Source organism: Silurus aristotelis (genome assembly GCF_946808225.1).
Source record: "Silurus aristotelis genome assembly, chromosome: 24".
Classification (NCBI taxonomy): Eukaryota; Metazoa; Chordata; class Actinopteri; order Siluriformes; family Siluridae; genus Silurus; species Silurus aristotelis.
In genome coordinates, this window is record NC_139597.1 from 15,050,274 (window position 1) to 15,077,697 (window position 27,424).

General features: G+C 40.2%; 1 protein-coding gene across 2 annotated transcripts in view; it reads right to left on the bottom strand.

The window, feature by feature from the left end:
• Positions 1-17,484, bottom strand: part of st8sia1 (ST8 alpha-N-acetyl-neuraminide alpha-2,8-sialyltransferase 1) — a 25,099-nt gene extending 7,615 nt beyond the window's left edge. The window contains exons 1-3 of one of the 2 annotated variants that reach the window (XR_014531378.1): positions 16,720-17,443; positions 14,937-15,081; positions 3,791-3,900 (exon numbers count right to left, since the gene is read on the bottom strand). Coding sequence is in view for 1 of the 2 variants with exons in the window: in XM_083528619.1 (XP_083384745.1) it covers positions 3,791-3,900; positions 14,937-15,081; positions 16,720-16,913 (449 nt within the window). In the remaining variant the exon portion in view is untranslated. Of the gene's footprint in view, positions 1-3,790; positions 3,901-14,936; positions 15,082-16,719 lie in introns of both variants that reach the window. The other variant, XM_083528619.1, reaches the window with a different exon arrangement.
• Positions 17,485-27,424: the final 9,940 nt, after the last annotated feature.

A 27,424-nucleotide genomic window follows, 5' to 3' on the forward strand; every position in this document is an offset into this window, starting at 1 on the left:
GGGCTGCAGCCAAAAAGCCCCATTCCACCCTGTCGAAAGCCTTTTCGGCATCCAAGGATATAGCTGCGATCGGGGCGCTCTCTGAAGAATTTAGCCACATCAGATGAATTAGCCTTCTCATATTATCTGTTGAGGACCTTCCCTTAATGAAGCCTTTATAGATTATACTTGGAAGAACCTTCTCTAACCGTGACGCCAAAATTCTCGCCAACACCTTGCAGTCCACATTGATAAGACTTACTGGCCTAAAATTAGCCGGATCAGTTAAATCCCTATCTTTCTTAGGTATCAGTGTTATCAATGCCTCCATGAAAGTACCAGGTAATTCTCCAGTCTCAAACGCCTCTATATAGACCTCCTTTAGAATCGGAGCCACTATATCAACATACTTCCTATAATATTCAGCTGGATACCCGTCCACCCCTGGCGATTTACCAGATTTCATAGAGGTGATTGCAGCTTTGACCTCCTCTTCTGTAATTGGAAGGTCTAGAGACTCAGATTGCAATGCATCTAACTTAGGTAACTCTATTCTAGAAAAAAAAACTGTTCCAGTTCCTCTCTATCTAGACCACCTGAAGATGTATATAAAATGTTCATAAAACTTATGAAAGACCCCATTTATTTATTTCGTCAATGATACCATAGTATCTCCTTTCTTAATTGCCGGAATAACGTTAGCAGCATTTTGTTGTTTTAATTGTCTGGACAGGAGCTTGCCCGCTTTCTCACCGCCTTCATAAAACCTGGTCCGCAGCCTAAATAGTGCATACTCGGCTCTTCTATTATATATATTGTGTAGCTGAAATTTATATCTACAAATATCCTGATATAAATCATTAGAGTAGTGTCTAGCCAGTTCCTTCTCCAATGTACAAATTGTTGCTTCCAAGTTCTTAACCAAGTCTCTTCCCTCCTTCTTCTTTCTAGCTGCCTGTGCAATCAGTTTCCCTCTAATATATGCCTTTGAGGCCTCCCATACAGATGCCAACCTATCAGTACTTCCCACATTCAAGTCAAAAAAGGAGGTCAGATCGTCAGCCAACAATTTGCTAAACTCCTCGTCTTGTAATAATGTAGTATTCAATCGCCATCTCCCCTTCCTACCAGCTTCTGTATTTAGAGCTATATCCAGTTCCACAGCCGCATGGTCTGACAATACTATTGCTCCAATCTTACAATTTGCTACCTGATCAGTGATAGAATTTGAAAGTAGGAAGAAATCTATCCTAGAGTGAGATTTATGGCAATGAGAATAGAAAGTATATTCTCTTTCTGTTGGATTGACCAGACGCCAAATATCAATCAATCCAATATCCTCTGTTAGCATATGAAGGGCAGCCCTATCTCTTGGCATAGAAGATCCCTGATATTTACTCTTATCCAAAACCCCATCCATAACCTGATTAAAGTCCCCAGCCAAAATTATTTGCCCCTCTTTTTCACCAAGAATCTTGTTAACTGTATGAACAAAACCCGGATCAGCCTTATTGGGGGCATATACATTGCATAAGATCACTTTTACTCCATTAATAAGGGTTTCTATACAGATAATCCTACCCGCATCATCTTTAGTTTCTGTTAACATCACGAAATTCAGCCTCTTATGTATTAGGATCATTACCCCATTTTGTTTGCTTGTAAATGATGAATAAAATACATTCCCCACTCAATCTTATTTGAATTTGAGCACTTCGTTATCTGTTACATGACTCTCTTGCACAAAAGCAACATCTACACGTTTATGTTTGAGATACGACAGAACCTTTTTTCTTTTATTCGGACTTCCATACCCGTTAATATTCCATGTTATAAACCTGATGTGACTACCTATGCACGATACAAATTAATCGCACGTTTCCGTGCGTATAACCAAATATGTTGGATGACTGCCCCCTATTGGGGAATGGTATACTAAACCGTGATGTACATTCACTCAAACTTAACAAACGAACATTTGAACAGTTGAACATTTCAAACACCAAAACTTCCTTCAGCACAACGCTATTGCTGCCCAGAAAGTAACAAATTATCAAACCCCCTACCCAAAGCTTAACAAGAAACAAAACAAAAAAAGAACGGCCATACCAAACAAAGAGAACCGTCCTAGCCCAAACAACCCGAGATTGCGGTCCGTGAGGTGCCGAATCAGCTATCCAGCTCTACCTTGGCTGTCAAAACTGTTCCGAGACAGCACAGCCATCCGGCCCACCCGCCCACTTGACTAATATGCTCTTGTAAAGAGTATTTGGTCCTATCATTCTGTCGCACCGCAATGTTCTTTGATGAACCGCTCTGCATCCACACTCGATGTAAACACCTTACTTCTCCCTTGCCATGTAAAACGAAGAGAGGCTGGATATGCCAGTGTATATTTCACGTTGACGCTCCTCAGCATCCTCCGCGAAGTGGTGAATTTCCTCCGTTTTCTGGCTAACTCTCTTGACATGTCGGGGAAGAAGAAAATCCGACTTCCCTCCCATTTGGGCATTCCCTTTTCTCTGGCCGCTTGCAATACCTTCTCCCTGGCTGACGAACGTAGAAACTTGATCAAGACAATTCTCGGCGGCTGATCTGTACTGGGCCTGGAAGCGGGAGCGCGATGGGACCGCTCAATCTCGAACTCACCATCCGGACCATCCGGATCGATACCCAGTCCTTCCGATAAGATCTTATACACGCACTTGACCATTCCACCTACCTCCAGCCCTTCTTTCAGACCGATTATCCTCAGGTGATGGCGACTCGTGTACCGGCGAGGTCTGCCTGGTTGTCATGCGGCTCGTCGCTGCTCCCTTGAAATATTTAGATGTGGACTTCGACATTTGCGGTCCAAACCACTTTTTCTTCATACACAAGTGTTTAATCACCAGGGACACTAGCTTTGAGAAATACCCGTGGAGTAAAGACGCTCGAATAAATTAAAAATATGGGTGGGCCTAGGGAGCTACACAACTATGCTGCCATCTTCCTCGGCGGTCCCACGTGACTCCTCAATCTTACTATTAAAGTTTTACCATTTGATCGGCTGGACGACTAATCAGGATGATTTTTAGCATTTTTTTAATATGTCGGTTGTGCTTTAAATTACACTAATTATTAGGCAGGAGCAGCTAAAACGCCAAACCACGCATGCAAGTTTTGCGCTTGCTTAAGAGAACATAACTCTCTGTTACCAGCAGGTAGCAGTAGTCTGTATTTGGCATGCAAACAGGGAAACAGACTCGTGTAGCTTTTTCAATCATGGCTGCTAAGTTGCAAAGACAAGAGAAGAATTCCAAAAAGTGTGTCCTAATTTTTTTTTGTGCTTATTCGCTAAACAATCGGATTCTCTTTTTCATGGTATATGCCGTCCGACACTCAAACCCCCCCCCGACATTTCATAACGGCCGACAATCAGCTTGGTGTGTACCAAGTTATCTATTATTCTTAATCTATCCTGGGAGAGAGTATGAGAATAATATTGCAAGCAAAAGTAGAAGTGTATTCTCCACCCTCCACTCATATATATATATATATATATATATATATATATATATATATATATATACACACACAGTAAGTACAGTACTGTAAACTCTAAAGTTACGATGGTGTCATGTAACAGATCTCCATCTTAAGTCCGGGATGACCTGTATATATGACCTAAGCTATGTCTTATCCTGATTATCACCATTGCAATTAAAGAGACAGACTATGTCATCCTTCTCACCAAACTGAGGGCAGTGTTGAAAACACCTCGAATTGTGTCTTAACATTTATGTTAAATAACATGATGATCTGGCATTACCTCATTACGAAATCGGCCTGGTCGATTTCTTTGCCACAGCGGCTGTTCTTCAGAACTCCTCCGTTCCCCACCACCACACACTTCTTCAGCGGCATTTGAAAGGGAATATCCTGGCAACCAAAAATAGGCCCTTGTTACAAAACACAAGACACATACATTCACATATTCAGCCCAGCTGTAACTACCAAAATGAAAAACACATCCACTTTTATGCAGGAGAAAAGTATGCCCTGATCAACAACACATTTTCGAACATTACACCCAGAGAACAGGCATGCAGGTTAGACATAAAAAACTAAACAAAACAGGATATTGTGTGTATAGTGACAATGATATCCCTAGAAATATACTGAGGAAGTGGAAATACTGTGGCATATTTTTTTGTTTCTTTTTATTAATCCCAATATTTGCCTGAACACATAAACACTATTACAGGAACCTCTGAGATTGGTCAGGGAATACATTAAAGATAAGTAATTAATTACAGGAAATGCATTATGCAGGCTTTAGCATTTCAAGCAACACTATTGCAATAATTAAATAATGATAATAACATATAACAGATACTGTACAGCCTCAATTTACTCAAGTTACAATTTACTTCTACCAGTAAGTATTTAACAGACTGTAATCAAGTGAACAAACTAGCCAAACCACCCCATACACACCACCATAAATACACACGCACACAAAAGTACCTAAGCTGATATGGAATTGCAAGACTGTGGCAGAAATATTTCCTGAGGATGCCCATCCCCCATCACTCACACACACACACACACACACACACACACACACACACACACACACACACACACACACTCTGAGGAAGTTCTAGTTTTCATGTGTGTGTGTGTGTGTGTGTGTGTGTGTGTGTGTGTGTTGGGGGGAGGGGTGCATTATCACAGGAACTCATTAGTTCTCAAAGAAAAGACACAACTTTCCTCAGCCTTTTCAAAAAGTAGAGGCACTGCTGGGCTTTCTTGGTAATGGACCTGGTGTTGACCCAGTAAAGTTCTCCACCAGATGAACACCAAGGAATTTGTTACTCTTGACGATCTCCACGGAGGATCCATTGATGATCAATGGAGAGTGGCCGCTCTGTGCTCTCATGAAGTCAACAACCATGTCTTTTGTTTTGTCAATGTTGTTTTGTCAATGTTTAGAGACAGGTTGTTGGCTTTACGCTGGGCTGTTTACTGTTGCACTTCCTCTCTGTATGCTGACTCGTTGTTCTTGCTGAGGAGACCCTCCACCCGCTTGACAATGTGATTCGAGCTGTGCATTGCTACACAGTCGTGAGTCAGCAGAGTGAACAGCAGTGGGCTGAGCACACAGCCCTAAGGGGTGGTGGTGCCAGGGATGCCTGTAGGAACAACTGCGCTGCTCATTTTAAAGATGTTGGTGAAGACATCCGCTAGCTGTTCTGCACATGCCAGGAATATTGCCTGGCCCAGCAGTCCTCTATCGGTTAACTCTGCATAGAGTTTCTCACTTCATCCGTGGATAGACAGAGCACCTGGTCGTGGTCTTTCTCGCCGCCATGTTGTTGTGCACCCTAACACAGGTGTAGAAGTCATTCAGGGCATCTGGAAGGGAGGCATCATGGTCACAAACAGGTGAAGTTGTCTTCTTGTTCATGATCGCTTGGATGCCCTGCCACATGCACCGGTCATCCCCGCTGTCCTGAAAGTGGCCGTGGATTATCTTGGCATGTGAGTGCTTCGCCTTTCTGATGGCACGGGACAGTTTGATGATGTGTTTTTCAGAAAGAGGTCCGTGTGTGCCTTCTCTTCCTTCCTTAGGTTTCGCTATGACAAAGCCAAAAAAGGTAAATATAAAAAAGGTAATGGAAAAAGGTAAATAATCCTTCAGGCTGTGTGTTTCTCCTTGCCCCCGTTTCATCATTAGGGGAATACACACAGTTTGTGTGTCGTGTGACTGGGGACAGAGCATGCTCGCATTGCCTCCATAGCCAGTCCAGTTTAAGTTACTTTTGTAGGTAGTGACTCGAACTTTTGCTAAGCTAAACATCGCTTGGTCAGCTGAAAAGCAGGAATTGCGTAATCAAAACAAACTAGATGAGCGATTGCTGCGACTTAAGTCATTCCCTTCGTGCCAGCTCCTGCCTTTCTTTCCCGATCTGCAACCGGAGCTGTTCAGATACTGGAATAATCCTTATTGGATTATAATATTGGATTATAATACTAATGTCACCTTGTACTCTAATGTAGTGGGACTGAAGGAGTGCACGATTCCCTGGGTCTAAGAGACGCTTTTAAGCCATCTCTCCCCTTGCACTGCTTCATTCCTTAAGGCCACGTGGGTGCCTAGCAAGCCCCTTCGGACCTCATCGGCTTTGGTGGGCAATGCGTACATGGCGGCAGTCAGGACGAAGGAGTAGAGATTAGGAATGACGACATCCTGGAGTTTGCGTCGTTCCACAGACCTGTCTTTTCGGGCCGAGCATGCTCTGGTTATGGAACAAGAAGTAAACACTCTCTTGAGAAAGGAGGCCATCGAGGTGGTCTCTCCCCTGACAGAGAGTACGAGTTCTACAGATGGTACTTCATAGTTCCTAAGAAGGATGTAGGGCTGCGTCCCATTTTAGATCTGTGTCAGCTGAACTGCTCACTTATGAAAGCTCAGGTCATGTCTTAAATCAGTTCCAAGGACTGGTTCATCATGATAGATCAGAGGGATGTGTACTTCCATATACCCATCCTAAGATTTGCTTTCGGGGGCGAAGCTTACCAATATCAGGTTCTTCCGTTTGGCCTTGCACTTTCACCTCGCACTTCCACAAAATCATGAGTGGTCCCTCTGCCCAAAGTCAATGGAAAGAGCTCCATCTCTTGTGGCACAACCACTGCCTGGAGATGCTGGCCGTGCTTCTATCGCTGAAGCATTTCCTCCCAGACCTGAGGGGACATCATGTGCTGGTCCATATGGACAACACATCCATGGTCTCTTACATTAACCATCAGGGGGGTTTGTGCTCTCACCTCCTTTACAAGCTGGCACAACAGAACCTCCTGTGGGCCCAAGGGAAGCTGCTCCGTTTTCTCCATGGAACCTGGAGGCTGAGGCTAGAGTGCCTCCATGGGCCTTTTGAGCTCTTGCATGAGGTTCCATTGACGTTTCTTGCTGTCAAGACTGCTTTTCTTCTGGCCATCTATCCTCGGAAAAGATTTGGTGACCTACGGGCTCTTTCAATGGCCCTGTCTATTCTGGATTTTAACAGTGCCTTACTCTACCCCAGGCCAAAGATGTTTCCAAGGTGCCCTCTATTGCCACATGGCCAGTCGTGCTCCAGACATTCTATCCTAACTTTTGGGACCCTGACCAGCAGAAGCTGAATCCTGTGTGTCCAATGCTAGCACTAGACCTATACGTTTACAGAACTGCCCTGTGGAGAAAGTCAGACCAGCTGTTTGTCTGTTCATGGTCCGTATAAAAGGGGTCTTCCTGCAGACAAGCAGACCCTTAGCAGGTGGATTGTGGATGCTATTCCCTCTTCTTATGAGTCCTCTGGTCTCCCTGCTCCTTTCAGGGTCAGGGCTCACTTAACCTGAAGTGTGGCAGCCTTTTCCTTTGGGGGTTCTGTACAGGACACTCACAATTCTGTGGGCTGGTCCATCCCTCTGACCTTCTTACCTTCTCCGAAGCTAGCACGGTCTCCACGGCATGTGCTTCTGTAGCTTCCTGGTCGCTACGTCACCCCACCGGTGATGTCACGTGCTTCCGTTGGGTTTTACACACGTGGGTTGCAGATTACACAGGTGGTTTAGAGTGTGGTCACGCAGAGGCATTCCCAAGCATTGTTGATGCAGTGTCTTGTTGCCTCGGGGAACTAGTGTTACATACGTAACCAAGAGACATTTTCTATCACATGCCTTGCTTTTTTCCTGTCACTGGAGTGAATGTGCTGACATGCACATGCTGACCTGCTGCTTCCCCAATATAGTGGATCAGAAGCTATGAGAGAGTTTGTGAGTGATATTCAGGAGAATGGTCAATGTATGACTTCAGTAAGGGATACAATGGTATACATAGGGCAATCATTAACCATTTACAATGAAAGCAGTGCATTACAATGGAATTTGGCTTTACTCTTTAGCTTACTTGGGAATCATGCCCACTTTTGTCCTTACTGTTTTGTCCTTAAAAGTTCTTAATATGCACAGGAAACATGATTTTAAATCACAAAAGCCTGCCACACAACAGAATGCTAATTGGCCTTTCAGCTTACAAGACAAAAGTAAAACTTTGAAATGCTAAAGGAAGTCACAGAAAGTAGAAATGTAACTGTAGAAATGGAAGGAAATATGCCCTTATACCAGACTAGGACCATGTTGTTTACAACAGGGCATTGAATTTGTCAGAAAAATTTAATAATAAGTAAGAGAAGGTTTACCTTTATAGATTTTCAATTATGTTATTTATCCAACTAAGCAAGTGACAGTTAAGGGTCTTGCTCAAGGGCCTAGCAGCTGTAGCTTGGCAGTGCTAGGATTTTAACTTCTGACATTTTGATCAGTCATCTAACATCTTAACCAGTGAGCAATCACTTCCTGGGACAATCTGCAAATTGTGCTTAGCAAACAGCAAGATAAAGCATGATATTCGAAACTGATGTCTTTTGCATAAGTTAATGCAAAAGCTAAGACTGATGGAAAGTGCATTTTAGGAAATCATACTTTAATAAAATGCTAAACTTAACAAAAAGTTGCACAGTTAGAAACACATTTTATTCAGCTTGTAGAATGAAAGCTTCTAATTTAAAACTTTTTATGTACTGTGCTTGGTGGATAATCAAACAGCTTTACAAAAATCCAGATGTAGATTTAAATAATTAATGAGTACGCTAGAGTCAAAAGGGAAACCTATTCTCTTCATGGTTACACAACTATACAAATCACTCCCTTCTCCTCCCAAGCTGCAATTACCTTGTCATTTTGTGCTTGTAGAGGACTTGTGGCTGGAGGTTGAAGTCTTTGGATTATTACTTAAAATTATTTTTAATATTCTAAAAGAATTTGGGAAAATATAGTTACCACTAACTGATTGGTGGCTTGTACCTACAAAAATGCAGCCAAATATGTTTAATTAGCTGCATATGTTTTATTAATAATTACCAACCCACCCAACAAGACACTTAGGTATATTATTAGCTGGCATATTGCCTTAGCAGATCACTACTTGGGTGTGATTTGCCTAATAATAAACCCAAACCCTTGATGTTTGATATATACAGGACAAAATAATATAACCCAAAGTCTTGGAAAATACAGAAAAGATTATTAAAGGATTCTGGACAATGAATGTTGTCTAGTGAGAAAAAAAGGTAATTTTCTATGCATTAACATTTCCTACAGACGTAATTGCGTAATAGTTTTTAGCATTTTCAAGTTTGCTTTCAGTGTCAATTTGAGTTAAAATACATATTTGAGGTTTCTACAAATAGCTGTATAAAAATGTAAAATGACATCTGTTTGCATACTGCAGAAATACACCAAGCCAAAATTTCAAAAGCCAAACTGAAGAAAAGAGGGGTCAAGAAACAGCCCTGCCTGCCATGGAAGAAGTGGAAAACTGCCAAGAATAGAGGTCTTTGCACCTAATTAATTTTTTTATAAAATACAAAAAGAAAAAACACTAAAATTTAACACAATATAAGCATAGGTGCTTGTAAATAAATCATTCTCAGTGTGTAAAGATATAAAAATAGGAATAAATATGAAGATAAATACTCATATACAGTACAGCTCAAAAGTTTGGACACACCTTCTCATTCAAAGAGTTTTCTTTATTTTCATGACTATGAAAATTGTAGATTCACACTGAAGGCATCAAAACTATGAATTAACACATGTGGAATTATATATGGAATTATATACATAACAAAAAAGTGTGAAACAACTGAAAAATGTCATATTCTAGGTTCTTCAAAGTAGCCACCTTTTGCTTTGATTACTGCTTTGCACACTCTTGGCATTCTCTTGATGAGCTTCAAGAGGTAGTCACCTGAAATGGTCTTCCAACAGTCTTAAAGGAGTTCCCCGAGAGATGCTTGGCACTTGTTGGCCCTTTTGCCTTCACTCTGCGGTCCAGCTCACCCCTAAACCATCTTGATTGGGTTCAGGTCCGGTGACTGTGGAGGCCAGGTTATCTGGCGCAGCACCCCATCACTCTCCTTCTTGGTCAAATAGCCCTTGATGTCTTCAGTGTGACTCTACAATTTTCATAGTCATGAAAATAAAGAAAACTCTTTGAATGAGAAGGTGTGTCCAAACTTTTGGTCTGTACTGTAAATCTTTCAGGGACAAAGCTGAAATGGATGCTGTATATACAGTATATGTACACATATAGAATAGATAAATACAAATGTATTGCCATTGCATTGTACAGGTACAAAGCAACGGAATACAATTTAACATCTACCAGAAGTGCAAATAGTAGCAATTGTGCAAACTGAAGAAGTGCAGATAAATAGGTAACTATATGTACAACAAATAAATACAAAGGCTATGGCAGTGAAAAATGTGCAGAAGCTATATGAATGATCTTTACAAGAAAACGTTAATTTTGAGAAAAAGAAAAACAGTATATGTAGGAAAATATGAGATATATAAATTTACAATAATTGCATGTACAACCTTACAAAAGTTATACACAGTGTACATACATATGTTGAAAACAATATAGGATATGCTATGAAATTACAAATATGCACAATTCTATAAATATGTACAGTATTTTTGGTCACAATGATACAGACTTATGGGACGTTTGACGCTGAATCCCAAAGCCATCAGCACTACTGTTGGTTAGTTAACTTGTAGGTGAATTCTTGTTAATGAAACTCCACTCTGGAAGCTTCCGCAAGTTCAGGAATATTGTGATAGCGCTGAAAAGAAAACTTAGACTTCCGTATTGCAGTGCATGACAGTTAGTCAGACAAACCTAGTAACTGCTGCGCTTTATATTAGGTTCTGGGAATTTTAAGTAATATTCAAGCTGCACTAACAGGACGTCAGCCCAGGAAAACCAAAAAAATGACATAAACTTGATATTTGTGTTCTTGAGGTCGAATGATCTGTTGTACATACTCTGGCTAACCATTATCATAATGTAGCTTGTAGATTTTATAGCATTATACTGTTGTAAACACATTTTAGTAACGCAAGACCAAAATCTCTAGTGTAAATGAAAGCATTTCAAAATATGTGTAAGTGTGGGACTAATAGGTGTAGCACAGTGCATGAGGAAATGAAAAGTGTGAGGAACAGTGCCAAGTATAGAATCAACAAAACCCCTGCAGCGTCCTTTTCTGGGCCTGCATCTTTGGTTGGCAGATTGCTGCTCTGTCCTTCTGAGATGCACAAGCTGAAGTGTGGGAGAGCAGAGAAATGGAAACACAAGCCACCTTCTTACACACACTCTCACACGAACAGCCACCCTCTCTTAAGAAGAATGCTTCCATAAGACATACCTACAGTGTGTGCAAAGTCAGCACATTGAGGCTAGAGACTGGCTAAGGAAATATCTATGTCAAAAATAATCATAAGATATCCATATAAGTTGTAATAAATTAGGAATTTTAACACTTTGGTTGGTGGCATATAAAATAAAGTTCCTGTATTTATAATTGTGCCTTAAATCTTTAAGGATTTTTTGCTGCTCTGCAAATTCACAGTTCTATATAATTGAGCCTAAAACGGCGGCTTTAACAACATCTCTGCAAGAAAACCCCACTAATCACTACAATCTTCTCTGAACGACTGGATTACAATGTAGAACAGGAATTTGGAGACATATAAGTTAACAGTTTAAAATTCAGTTACCCAATATTTAACAATAGTGGTCAAGAATATTTTTATCAAAGGCAATTAGAAGCAGACATTTTTCCTGTACATTACAAGAGGCGTATAAGTCAAACCGGGACTTTTAATTGTACAGGGATAAAAATAAGGCTAGCGTGTTGGTACTACAGGCGGTAGTAATTGCCTAGTGTGTCCTTTTACTGATAGGCGGCACACGTCACGGGCCTGTCCTGAGACTTTGAATCAAGATGGCAGACAACAGTGTTAGTGTGTGCATGCAACAGTGTGTGGTAATAAAGTTTCTAGTGAACAAAGCTGTAAAACCCGCAAATATCTAAAAAAAGACTTCAAGCACAGTGTGGTGATGAGACGCTCAGCCACGATAAGACATTTAAATCATGTAAACATTTACATTTGACCTCTAATCACAGGAACAGAAAGCAACCCCAACTAGTAAGAAGACCTTTGGCAAGTTTTACAAGAGTATTTCAGCTTTGGACAAACAAACTTTTCAGAAGCCAAGAGTGTGTAAAGCTGTTTATGCTAAGGAGGAATTTTTCAATGAAAATAATGTGAAACATCTGAAAATGTATATATTTGTTTGGTCAAAGTAAACTTGCATTCCTTTCACTTACATAGTTTATTGCATAAAAATAAAAGGAGCCTGCATGTGTATTTGTGTGTGCAAACTTTTTACCAGTGCTGTACCTATATGATAAATTAAATTAATAAAGATAACGTTTTGTTTAAAATCTTCTCGAAATGATATAAAAAATGGAACCTACTAATGTATTGCAATGGTTTGTTTTGCTGTAATAAAAACTGGGGGTCTCATTGTGTTCATATTTTCAAGAATGTCTGTGCAAGACAGTGTTTACATTTTATATTTTTCATATGTCTGAAAACCATAGAAATCACCCAAACAACATCTAAGACTGCTGGCTCACATAATTTCACTTAGCTTGTTGGCTAATTGCTGTGTGTGTGTGTGTGTGTGGAAAATTAGCTTAAAAAAATGTTAGGTAGTATTTTGATGCTAACTTAACTGGGCTGTGTCTGCTAAATTTAGCATCATTGATAATAAGGCCATACCACTGCACTATCAAGACAGCCCTTTACATCTTAGCACCCGCTTCTGAACAACTCTCTTCATATTCTTATCTAGAAATATCACCACTCTGTTCATATAACAAGGTGGAGGAAAAATAACTGATGCTTGTGCTTCTTCTGAGGTAAAGTGACCTCAGAACTCTGATACATCAACAGTACAGTTATAGTTACTATTGTTAAAATATTATGAATTGTAAATGGAATTGTTATATGTGACTAATAATGGAATAAATAGCTTTAAAAAAAATGAGCCTGTAGGTCTATCATGCAGCTCAGCTAAACTATAAATATCGCTAATAAATGCAATGAACTATGCTTTTCTTCCAGAAATTAAACTGAAAATCTGAAAAAGGAGGTAATATAATAGTAGTAATAATTTAAAGTATGTGTTTTGTTGTCTGTTAATACAAATCAGTTAATTCCAGATAAGACAAATCCCATACCGGCTGCAAAATTGTTTTACAGTTAATCTATTAATTTCTGTGAAGCTGCTTTGTGGCAATGCCCATTAATAAAAGTGCTCTACAAATTAATTTGAATTGAATAGACAATTCAAATTCAAATTCAAATTTGGGTTCCTAAATCTGTCTGATGTCTCTCATTATGTCTCTCATTAAAGCTCAATAAATAGCTTTAATAGGCCTTGAGCTTTATTTGATTGTTTCTCATTGTATTATTTGCATTATTTAAACAAATGTTTTTTTCGGTTTATGTATTTATTTTAAAATATTAATAAATCATAAATGACAGGAACCATGGCAACTTTGATTTTAATATAATGGTAGAATGCAAGATTAATTTTCAGCCTATGGCCCTTAATCATTTAGATTTGATGCCCTTTGTAGGAAAAGGTTTAGGCACCTCTGCCCTAGAGGAAACTTCCATTCAAGTTTTTTGGGTTAACAATCCGAACCATGCCAAATGCCTGCTGAAATCATGGCTACCATGTTTTTTTAATTAGACTTTAGTTAAATTCACATGATTAGCACTTATCCAGAGTGACATACAACTTAGCAGTTGAGGGTTAATTGTCTCAAGGGTCCAGCAGTGGCAGCTTAGTTGTGCTTTGATTCGATATTGTGATTTTCCAATTCAGACTCGAATGCCTCAACCACTGAGCTACCACCTCCCCCTACATATGAGGACACCCCAAACTTTAAATGCTAGATCAGCAAAATAAGTTTTTGTTTCTTGATGCTTTTTTGTTTGAATAAAGAATGGATTTAAAGAAAAAAAAGGAATGTTGATTCTCTTCATGGGTTATAGGCCAAAATATAAAAACCTGCACTTCAACATCAGGTAGAATAGTAGAATAAGTTTTTGCTGTATGTACTAACCAAATTTCAGATCTATAGGTCTAACTGTTAATTCTGTTAATCCAAATTCCATGGTTGTATGGTCACCTTAGATTACTGTTTGTGATTCAGTTGTTCTCTACATATTCAAATAGGTTTCCTATAGGTCCTCGGGTTTCCTTCCACTGTCCATATGAATGTAGATAAGCATATTGACTAGGCCGTGAGGTGTAAATGGTGCCCTGCAATGGACTGGCATCCCATTTGGGATGAATTCTCAAGCCATCTGCCCACTGTTACCACAACAGTCACAACACTTATCAGGATAAAGCGATTATTAAAATATATGAACAAAAAAAACATGGTTCCAAATGCCAATATATTACCAACACTATTACCAATACATTTCTATACTACTAATGCTTATCTTCACGAGAAGGCATTGTACAATTTGATTTAATAATTGACCTCAGAACACGGTTTGCAACAGATCGATGTAAACAGATTCCAGGCAACAGTAAAAAACTTTCTTTCAGCTTCTCCCGTTAGGGGTCGCCACAGCAGATCATCCGCATGTTTGATTTGGCACGTTTCACGCTGGATGTCCTTCCTAACGCAACCCTCCCCATTTATCCGGGCTTGGGACCGGCACTAAGAGTACACTGGCTTGTGTAACCCTAATGGCTGGGGTAGGTTCCCTGACCGGGAATCGAACCCGGGCGCCGCATCCTAACCACTAGACCACCAGGGATTCCAGGCAACAGTAAACTTCTAAATTAATTTAGAAATTGGATATAATAATTATGATAATTGTGCCATCTGCAAAAAAACAACAACAAATACGACTGTATGCGCAATGACCATCATAACCGTGCGTGTTTGCTGTTTTGGATAATTCTTATTTGTTCATGGTACCTGTACGAATAATGGGTAGGTGTCGTTGTTGACTGTGTGGTAGTGGTAGAGCTCTCCATCATACCACAGGACTTTGCCGATCTGTGAATTCTCCTTAGTCAAAGCAAAAGTCCTCTTTGGGTCACAGCATTCAGTTAGCAGCTTCCTAGAAAACATATGATTAAATAAATGTATAGTTATTTCATAAATAAGCATGAATTTCATGATATTTAAATGTAAATGTATTCTTGTATACAAAGGAATTTGCTTTGTGCATGATTGACTATCATTCATATTTATACTTTAATTCATTCATTCATTTATTTCAACAAATTACTGTCATTCATTCATTTTCAATTCTGCCACTTCTGCTGGTATGTTTTTAAAAAGTAGGATGAAAATTGGAGACGCCAAAAGAAACACACACGGACATGGGGGAAATGCATGCAAAACCCCACACAAACAGTACTTATGGACTTCGGAGCTGATTGGGGTTGAGGTGATTCAGATCCCCAGGCTGACAATACTGGACAGAAGGCTGAAGAATTCAGGCCAGATGGACAAATTCACCCCAGATGGACAAATTCACCCCAGATGGCACCTCAGTCTATCACTGGGCATCATTCACACATTCACACTTGAGAGCTAAGCTGAGCCAATCTACTTGCATCCTTCTGAACTCTTGAAAGAAAAAAGAAAACCCTGGGGAAACCCGCATGCAACCATGCAAAACAGAACATGCAAAGCTCCACACTGACAGTAAGCTTTGCTAAATCGAGAATTAAACCCGAAATCGTCGAACTGTGAAGCAGCAATATTGTCTTCCTGGTGCATGAATAATTATAGCACCACAAGTCTGCCTGTTTATTAGTCAGAACAAGGTTGAGTTTCAGTATGTTTGTGTTTTTGGCCTCGGTAAGAGTTTAAAAAATGAATAGACTGAATAAACAATATAAGTAGATAATTTTGCATGAATTAAATACATCGGTATAATATATTAAATTCAGTAAAAAAATCGGTCATCCTAGGGAAATTTCACTAATGAATTAATAAAGGCTGTTGCTTTAAAAGGGTCGGAGAAAAACGATATTGAGAGAGCATGTGCATCATATTTAGGGAAAAGAATAATAAGTGACAATCAGAGAGAATTGCTGGTTTGTAAGATGAGCGACTAGCTAGTTATCAGCGTCTGGGTGTGAGCAGGAAAGAAGGTCTCGCCTCTGTGCCTTCGCTCTCAAGACCTCCACCTACACAAACCTGTTTGAAACCATGCCTTTCCAAACTAAAGCCGCTGCAGGTGTCAGGCTCTGCAGCATTATCTTAATCAGCTTCTCTACAGCGCTGTGTCTGTCACACAGCCTCATGGGAAGGATTGTAACAAAATAGGGCCATGGAAGAATGAAGTCTCTCTGCAGCTGCACTAATATAGGAAACAGGGCAGAACGCACTCTGCGTTAAGGACGGTTAGAGTTCATTAGGAGAAATGCCAATGGCGGAAACTGCTCAGGACAGACATACACTGGATATCAATGACATTATAGGGTGAACATCGGGTCTTTTCTTTCTGTGAAGGCTATTGTACATTACAGCACATCTATCTTCACTGTGATGAGTCTGATGGAAACTGGGAGGCACAAGGTATAGGCCAAAGACTGATAAATGATGGAGTGAGCATAGCAAATGTAATACAAGAGACTGTGTAGGCATCAGAGAAAATAAATCACAGCCTTGTATAGCAGGAAATGAAAAGCATGGGTGATCGTACATCTCGTGCATGGACCATTGCAGGAGGTATTAGTGATACCTGTACAGGTCGATGCCAGTCTTGTTTTTGGTCCACGTCTGGCCCTGGTGCAGCACTTCTTCCACGATGTCCTTATCGTTCGGCATCCTGTACACGGGGAAGATGTAGAGCCAGCAGAGCACGAGCACACAGACGGCGGCCCAGACCGACTTACTCCGGTGGAACCGCAAACACCCCATCATGCCCCCTGTCATGGACCGACAGGCGGACGGACGGACGGATGGACAGAGAGACAGAGAGATCGACCGCGCTGCCGTTTTCACTTACGTCCCCGCGCCATTACGACTGATAAACGCGTCTGCTCTCCAAAAAGATTGCGTCGTCCTCCACGTTCATCGCGCAGCCTGCATCCGAAACCCTGCGTTTCATTGTTTCGAGCTTCGCGTCCCCCTCCCTCCTTCTCTCCGTCCCTCCCTCCATCACCCGCTTTTTTTTTTTGCCCCCGCTGTCTCTTTTAGAGAAACCAAAAAAAAAAAAAAATCACCTGCCCCCCATGTTTTACTTAGTTACCGGTTCATCCCGATCGTCTTGTGCTACAAATCATTACTGTAGAGATCTTTGGTAAATTCTTCCCTGCATTGCTCCATCCCAGTCTTCTTAAAAAAGGATGTGAAAATCTCTTCTAGTGTCTCAGCCGAGACAAAAGACACCTCGTTTCGACTGGATGCCTTAACACGGCGAGTCGCTGACACGACTCTCTGCTGCCCTCAGGTGGTCGAGCAACATCCGCCATCACTTCACCCCCATTGTCCTGCTAATATTGATGTGGTGTTGGGGGGAAAGCCGCAGCCACACCCTTCCATCTAGAGCATCTGTTTTTTATTTTATTTAATTTAACTGCTGAGTGTTTACAAAAAATTGCCCTCAAGACTGCATTCATTTCGCCTTTTCCCTGCATTACGGGGTTAATACCACTACCGAGCTTGGTCAAAGTCAATGGTAAAAGTCTATTGCAGACATACTGGTTCCAGAGTTACAATCGTTTGGATTTTTAGATCTTACGATGACGATAGCGATACGACACAGAATGTACGCATCGTCAGCAGTCGATAGAGTTCAGTTGTCTAAGTGTTATTGTATTTTTTTGTGTGGTTTTTGTGTTTCGAAGCCCAATTTTAGCTCTTGTCTCTTTCCATTTTTTTTTACCGCCATCGCCAAATACTAAACGACAAACTACTATTCAGAAATCAAGCACCAAGATAAGTAATTTGCCTTTGAGTTAGCATGAGATCAGTTATTTGCTAGAGCCTTGATCTAGAGCCAATGTTCCTTACCCTGCTCCTGGAGTTCCCAGATTCTTACACTCTTCTTCTTCTTCTTTCAGCTGCTCCCATTAGGGGTCGCCACAGCGGATCATCTGTCTCCATACCACCCTGTCCTCTACATCTGCCTCTTTTACACCAACTACCTGCATGTCTTCCCTCACCACATCCATGAACCTCCTCCTTGGCCTTCCTCTTTTCTTCCTACCTGGTGGCTCCATCCTCAGCATTCTTCTACCAATATAATTCATGTCCCTCCTCTGCACATGTCCAAACCATCTCAATCTCGCCTCCCTCACCTTTTCACCAAAACATCCTACATGCGCTGTCCCTCTAATAAACTCATTTCTAATCTTATCCATCCTCGTCACTCCCAACGAAAACAACAACATCTTCAGCTCTGCTACCTCCAGCTCCACCTCCTGTCTTTTACTCAATGCCACTGTCTCTAATCCATACAACATTGCACGTCTCACCACAGACCTATAAACTTTCCCTTTCATTTTTGCAGATATCCTACTATCACAAATCACTCCTGTCACTCTTCTCCACCCACTCCACCCTGCCTGTACTCTTTTCTTCACTTCTCTAACACACTCTCCATTACTTTGCACTGTTGACCCCAGGTACCTGAATTCCTCCACCTTCTCCAGCTCTTCTCCCTGCAACCGCACAACTCCACTGCCCTCCCTCTCATTCACACACATGTATTCTGTCTTACTCCTACTGAGTTTCATTCCCCTTCTCTCCAGCGCATATCTCCACCTCTCCAGGCTCTTCTCAACCTGCTCCCTACTCTCACAACAAATCACAATATCTTCCGCAAACATCATAGTCCAGGGAGACTCCTGTCTGACCTCGTCTGTCAACCTGTCCATCACCACTGCAAACAGGAAAGGGCTCAGGGCCGATCCTTGATGCAGTCCAACCTTCACGTCGTTCCTACTGCACACTTCACTGCCGTCACACTGTCCTCATACATGTCCTGCACCACCCTCACATACTTCTCTGACACACCTGACTTCCTCATACAATACCACAACTCCTCTCTTGGCACCCTGTCGTACGCCTTCTCTAAATCCACAAATCCACAATGCAATTCCTTCTGTCCTTCTCTATACTTCTCCATCAACATTCTTAATGCAAATAAGGCATCTGTGGTGCTCTTCCTCGGCATGAAACCATACTGTTGCTCACAGATGGTCACCTCTTCTCTCAGCCTGGCTTCCACTACTCTTTCCCATAACTTCATGGTGTGACTGATCAACTTAATTCCCCTGTAGTTACTGCAAGACTGCACATCTCCTTTATGCTTAAAGATCGGTACCAGCACACTTCTTCTCCATTCCTCAGGCATCTTCTCACCTTCCAAAATCCTGTTAAACAATCTGGTCAAAAACTCCACTGCCATCTCTCCTAAACATCTCCACGCTTCTACCGGTATGTCATCTGGTCCAACCGACTTTCCACTCTTCATCCTGTTAATCGCTGCTCTCACTTCCTCCTTATTAATCCTATCCACTTCCTGCTTCACCAACTCCACATCATCCAACCTTCTCTCTCTCTGATTTTTCTCATTCATCAGCTGCTCAAAATACTCCTTCCACCTTCTCAACACATTCTCCTCACTAGTCAACACATTTCCCTCTCCATCCTTTACTGCTCTAACTTGCAGTACATCCTTCCCAGCTCGGTCCCTCTGCCTGGCCAATCGGAACAAATCTTTTTCTCCTTCCTTAGTGTCCAACCTCTCATACAGCTCCTCATATGCCTTTTCCTTGGCTTTCGCCACATCCCTCTTAACCTGCTTCCGCATCTCCTTGTACTCCTGCCTACTTTTCTCATCACTCTGTCTATCCCACTTCTGTTTTGCCAACCTCTTTCTCCTTATGCTCTCCTGCACTTCCTCATTCCACCACCATATCTCCTTGTCTTGCTTTCTATTTCCAGATGTTACACCAAGTACTTTTCTAGCTGCCTCCCTCATCACTCCTGCAGTAGTTGCCCAATCATCCAACACCTCCTTAACACCACTGAGCCTCTGTCTGACCTCTTACCTGAACCTCACACTACACTCTTCCTCCTTCAGTTTCCACCATCTTATTCTTCTTTCAGTCCTCACTCTCCTCCTCTTCTTCGCCTCCAAAACCATCCTACAGACCACCATCCGATGCTGTCTAGCTACACTGTCCCCTGCCAACACCTTACAGTCTCCAATCTCCTTCAGGTTGCATCTCCTACATAGAACATAATCCACCTGTGTGCACCTTCCTCCACTCTTATACGTCACCCTATGATCCTCCTTCTTCTTAAAATAAGTGTTCACTACTGCCATTTCCATCCTTTTAGCAAAATCCACCACTATCTGCCCTTCCACATTCCTCTCCTTAAAACCATACCTACCCATCACCTCTGTTCCCTTCACCTACATGCCCATTAAAGTCTGCCCCAATCACCAATCGTTCTTTCCTAGGTACACCATCTACCACTTCATCTAATTCACTCCAGAATCTTTCCTTCTCCTCCATCTCACAGCCAACTTGTGGAGCATAGGCACTGATGACATTTATCATCATCCCTTCAACTTTCACCTTCATGATCATCACCCTATCAGAAACTCTCTTCACCTCCACTACACTCTTACTGTACTCTTCCTTCAGAATCACCCCTACACCATTTCCCTTTCCATCCACACCATGATAAAACAGTTTAAATCCACCTCCAATGCTCCTGGCCTTACTCCCTTTCCACTTGGTCTCCTGAACATACAGCATATCTACCTTTCTCCTCTCCATCATATCAGCTACCTCTCTCCCTTTACCTGTCATAGTACCAACATTTAAAGTACCAACCCGAACCTCCACTTTCCTGCACTGCTCCTTTCCCTGCCGTCTCTGTAGACGTCTTCCTCCTCTCCTTCTCCTCCTTCGGCCAACAGTAGCCCAATTTCCACCTGTACCCTGTCGGCTAACAATACCTGTGGCGGTCGTTGTTAACCCGGGCCTCGACTGATCCGGTATGAAATTCTCATTTGTGATCCGCATGTTTGATTTGGCACATGTTTTACGCTGGATGCCCTTCCTAACGCAACCCTCCCCATTTACCCGGGCTTGGGACCGGCACTAAGAGTGCACTGGCTTGTGCATCCATAATGGCCTAAATCTTACACACATCCACAAAATAACCCCATATTGAGTTGCAGTGGGTAAATATACAAGGTAGGGGTATCCCAGAACCATGTTTAGGAACCTATGATCTAAAGTATAATATAACCTGCTGAAGCATGTGACTTTTTTTGGTTTAAGTACAAACACACTCATACTCATTTCACACATCCGTGACTTCAGTACCACCCATAATATATGACATTATTTTATTAAAACATATCTGTTTACATGCTGTTTATTGCACATCCATTTGACTGCTGCTATTGCTGTTTTGCACAGACGTTTGTGTTTACATGTTGTGTTTATTTACAAGCACATGTATACAGTTCTCTTTTGCACACTGTACTGCAGGTTTACTGGCAGCGTTATTTTGTGTTTGTGTATTTGTCCTACACTGTCTTTTGTTTGTCTGTTTGCATTGTCTTGTCCTGCACTGTTTGCACTAGGTTGCACATGATGTACTTTATGTGGCGAGGACACTTACTAGTCAGCTCTGTGTTCTGTTATGTAGCTTTATGGTGTTTTATGTTGTTGTATGTAGCACCAAGGTTCTGAAGGAACGTTGTCTTATTTCACTGTGTACTGTGTCAGATATATGGAAATATTATATATTAAAAAAACCAACTGGATGATTATTGATTCCCCAAACTGTGTGTCATCATTTGCACACCCAAATCCATGAAGAAGACAGTATTTACAGTATTCGGCACCCCTATTCAGAGCGAACTGCAAAGGTAATTTATAGTCTTTATAAACAAATACATTGCGATGCAGGTTCACCAATTTGTCAGAAACTACTACCGGTTGTCTTTGTAAATATTTTTAGTGGGTGGCACAACGTAATTTTAAAAATGTTCATTAAACATACATACTTATGCAACAAACATAACTTATTTATTAAATTGATTTTCCACAGTTGCTGTTGTACCTTTTTATACTCTTTCAAACCCTTTTTTTTTTAATCTACTAAAGAGTAAGTTATTTTCAGCATTCCTGTGGGTTTAGAACCGCTGGGCTACATTTACATGTTTATGTACACAATGAAGCCTGTTTGATTGATCATGTAAACGATGGCTTGTGTTCAGAGATAAGTTACCTCTAAATAGTAACGAAATAACAGGTCTACCAAAATTCTGCAGACTAGTATTTAGACCTCAGATGTAAGGCTGGTTAAATAATTTGTCACAGCTACAAACACACCATTGCCCAAGGACCATGAGAAAACTGCAAGACATACCGCATTCTCATTAGTGATGGACGAAGTACACAATGTTTTTGAGTTAAAGTAGAGCTACACTCAGTAAAATATTACTCCAGTAAACTACACCCTTTAAATTTTCACTTGAGTAAAAGTATTTGCCCTCAAATGTATCCAAATTACTTTGATTTTTTATGGCTATTATGTAATTTTTGTCACAAGACTCTTGCTTAAACACTGATTGATATCTATTAAAATGATCATGAGCTCAAAATCTTTTTTTCAACCACTTAAAAAAAAAAATTCACTCAAATAAGGCCACATGAATTGTGGCAAGTTCGAGTCAGGAGTTTCTTCCATCATTTATTCCTCTAAAAATGTTCTGCTTGCTGTTGAACTCATGTGGAACTGTATGTTGGTGCGAAGTAGATACCACCAAACGGCAATCAAAACGAATTTAAACAGAGCACACACTCGACTCTGATTGATGGCTTGCTGCATGTGTAACCAGTTACGATTTTGAAGATTTCGCAAAGTAAACAGTAAGATATTTGACATTGAAATAAAGTGAAGTTTAAGTAAAAGTCTTCCCAAGTGGAAATACTTCAGTAAAGTACAGACGCACGGAAAAGCTACTTAAGTACAGTAAGGAAAGTACTTTGTAACTGTCCACTATAACTGTGAACTATATAAGCATACCTTGTATATACACTCTGTTCCTCATATATATCTTTATGTATTTTATATTTTTTTTTACATAGTTTATACTCTATATTTATCTGCCTTGTTTTTCTTTGTTTTATTTTTCTCCCCATCCTATTCCCATGCCGGACAGTTGTCTAAAGCATTTCACTGCATGTCGTACTCTGTATGTATGTGACAAATAAAAATTTGATTTAAAATTGATTTGATTTGATTGACTACTGATTTTAATTGTAGCTATTGCATATCTACGTATATGGAAAATATAGGGGCCAAAATTTACTTAAAGTAGGCGTGAACTGTAGTAGGCCAAGACCTGTTGGTTTATCAAGAGCACTTAGGGTATTATACATAGGTTAAAGCTCATCAAGAAATAAAACTTATACAAACAAACTACATTTTTTATTTTATTTTATTATTTATTAAATTTTCACATATTTTATTAGATATTCTAGGTGACATACTGAAGCCCTGGTGTCATTTAAAAAGAAGCAATGATTCAGCAACAAACGATATGATTTATGGTAAATATTAGTTTTTGACATGAAATATACTGTAAATGAGCAAATGCGTCATCTTGTGGCATCTTACTGTAACAAAGCAGGGTTCAGTAATATCCACTCAGTCATCAGCTGTTTTATGAGTCAAGTTCGAATTTTTGTATTTCTATAATTGGAGGAAAATGTAGATACAATTTTGTTAGAATTAATTGACAGCATGCAGGACAAGAGCATCTAACTCATATACACATTAATACAATAATTATTACAGCATATTAGTAGATAATATACATCTTAGATACAAAATAATACATTTACATAACATTAGCTATGCTGCTAATCATGTATTTTTATAAAGGTTTTTTGGATACTGCATTAAAAAACTATGGATAGAATAAACTTCTGCTCTTAATTGAGACATATATCTTATTTAACTCATTTATTAAATCAATTCATAAATGGATTAGAAAAATGTGCCTTTGCCTTGTTGTGATTGAATAAATGGCTCAGAATAGTAAAAATAAATTTATATTGCATCAGTTAAATGTGCAACTTGAAATGGAAACATAAATAATGACCACTATATTGGTAACCAAGTGAGGAACAATATGTATAGATAGTACTGAATGATTAAAAAAGTCCCACCTGAACCTTTTGAAAAATTAACATGATTATGTAAGCATACACATCACATGCTATATCACCCTAAATTGTTCCTGATGGCTTAGTTACCTCACTACTAATAAAGCATTGTGGTTGGAGCATCATTATATGTATAGCATCATTATAAATACCTGGACATATTATACCAGAGAAAATTTTATTCTCAACCAAAGAACTAAATTTAGGTAGAGGACAGACACAATCACAAATCAAACATAGAGCCACCATATGAAATCTACCACCATATTAAAATTATTTTTTTAGAAGACAGAACCCACATTCATTTACAGTTTGTTTTAGGGGCAGAAAGATGACATTTATTCTAATAATCGCAGGTGCTGCAAAATATACAAAAAGTTTTGTTCCGTACAGTACATTACACCAAATAGGTGGTCAGGGGATTTTATACACTAGAGAAATGCCAAAAGTAAAAAAAATTGATTCAAGAACCTTGAGCTAGTGGAACTGCCACATGATCTTCAATGCTATCAATTTTACAAACAAATTAAGATATGCCTAGACAATCTACTTAGTTCTTACTCACACAGAGAAGGAAATGAGTTGGGTGGATTAGAAAATCAAGCTCTGTCTCTGACAGAGGATATAATCTTAATAATCTTCCCTTGAACATTGGTCTGCATTTACCACGAAAGTTACAAAAGAGGATAAATAAAAAACAAAGATAATATTATCTGTATTTATTGTATTTATTAACTTTGCATTGTAATAAAAAAAAAAGTAATTAGACTGTCATTAGCCCTAATTTAATTTAGAGCTCATCTATACAATTAAAGTTATTGTGCACTAGATGGCAGTGTTACCTCATTCTAAACGCTGCTGACGTTACAGTAATCAATATTGCATTTACAACAGCACACAAGTACACAGACTTTATCAAATAAAAAAGAGCAAATATTTTGGTTTTAGATTACAAAACCCAATATGCATTTCTTAACTTGTTGTAACATATTAATTCTTTTTTTTAATCACCACATTATCTGTCTTTCACATTCACCTCTGAGTTGCTTATTTGAACAAGGGCGATTTCTGTCTCAAATATGGCAGTGGACACTTTTTCTGAATCTGATATTTCAAATACAGGTTTAAACAGTTAAAATGCAGTTTAGCAAAAGACTCAAACTATGATTGATTTGCACGCTATGACTGGGCAAGACTTCAGAAGGGTGTGCTATTTTAACAAGGTTAATATACACTGTGTAAATAAAAAACAGGTGATGTTGATGGATTGAATCATTGGTTAGTATGCAGGCTCAGTAGAGCATTTGAAAACCAAGGCAGTTCCCAAGCTGTGACAGCAAATATGTAGCATTAGATGTGTGATGTAGCCTATTATGTAAAAGGAGTTTGACACCCTGCAGCAGATGAGTGTCCCAGCTTCAGCAGGAGGAATATTTGTTCATGTAACTAATGAAAGTTCTCTTTCAACAATACTGTGTTTGACTCCCTTGAGCCACGTGAATTTCAATTTGAATCCAAGTCTCATTACATCAGATTTTTTCTTTCATATGCAGTATATTCACACTTTATGAAAAAGTATTTGTTTCTTTCTGGTGAATGGGAGTTGCTCAATATAACTATTGCACAAAAACCTATACCACAATACCATTAGGTTTTCTACATATTGTTATGAGTATTATAAACATCTCACAAAAAAAAAAACCCTAACCCTAACCCTGAACAACCACTTCATAAGGATCTCATTGACTATTGATTGGTTGATTGGTTAGTTCTTGCCACATATTTAATAGAAACATTTTCATCATTATAACTGTTTCTTCAACAAAATACAATATCAATACAAAATGGATGGTCATTAAATACGCCCGAAATCCAAGTGATTGACACATGGCTCTCTGTGATACGGAAGTTGAAAAGCCTACGGAGGTTGTGACACATGCCGCTGCCAAGCTCAATATAACTTGGCCGAATCATGAGCAGAAAGGGCTGCTCAGCGGGCGCAGGCCCAACCGCAACCCTCCACCTCCCCCCAGAAGGTACAGAGACGCAGTGTTGCGACTCGCTCTCCCGGTGGTGTCTGTTCTGCTCTTGGTGTGAGCACCACCAGCTGAATCCAATCCACTGCCCGGTTGGTTCAGTGCTGGATTTCCTCCAGGGACAGTTTGCCAAGGGGATGGCTCCATCCACCCTGAAAGTCTATGTGTCCACCATTTCGGCTTATAATGCCCCATTAGCTGGGCAATCTATGGGCAGAGACCCCATGGTAACACGTTTTCTTCTCAGCAACCGAAGGCTAAGGCCCCTGGTACGACCTAGAGTGCCTGAGTGGTGACGGCCAATGTCCATTTTTTTACTGATTACACAGATTATTTCAGAGTGTCAACACTCGGGTGTGTTCCCAAAGCGTTTCGACGCAGTGTCTCGTTTCCTCAGGGAATTAGTGTTATATACATAACCTAGAGACGATCTTTAATCAGTGGAGGAGTTTTATGGGGTAGGGTTTGGCAAGGGAAGTTTTTCTCTCAGTTGTACAATAAACTTTCTTTCGGCTTCTCCCGTTAGGGGTCGCACAGCGGATCATCGGCATGTTTGATTTGGCACATGTTTTTACGCTGGATGCCCTTCCTAACGCAACCCTCCCTATTTATCCGGGCTTGGGACTGGCACTAAGAGTGGCTGGGGTTGGTTCCCTGACCGGGGGTCGAACCCGGGCCACAGCGGTGAGAGCGCCGCATCCTAACCAGTAGACCAGAATCTGTCCCAGAAATTAAATTCTTGCAGATAGGTTGTAATAAATATACAAAGCCATGCACAGACAACCCTGAATGCTAATACTTGAGAGATGAATGAAAGACTTATCACCTGAGTGTCTGTTGCTCTCTGTTATATTACTAGTTTTCTCGTACTAGTTGATTAAATGCAACATCCAAGGAGTCCTTATAAAGCATTACAACAAAAAAAGAGGAATAGAGATGATGACAGGCTTTCAATGTTATTTTACCAAAGTTATCTTGGTTTTATAACAGGACACCACTAATGTAGATCTAACATTGTAAGGTTCTGAATCAATGCTTCTGCTACTAGGTCATCATTTTGGAATGTCACCATGGCAATGAGCATAACGGTTTAAGCTAGGCCTATATTCAGGTGATGGTATCTCTTACATATAAATCTCTAGCTGGAGCAACTGTTCCAAGTGTTTATTGTTCTAGCCGGACAGAACATCAGAGGCAC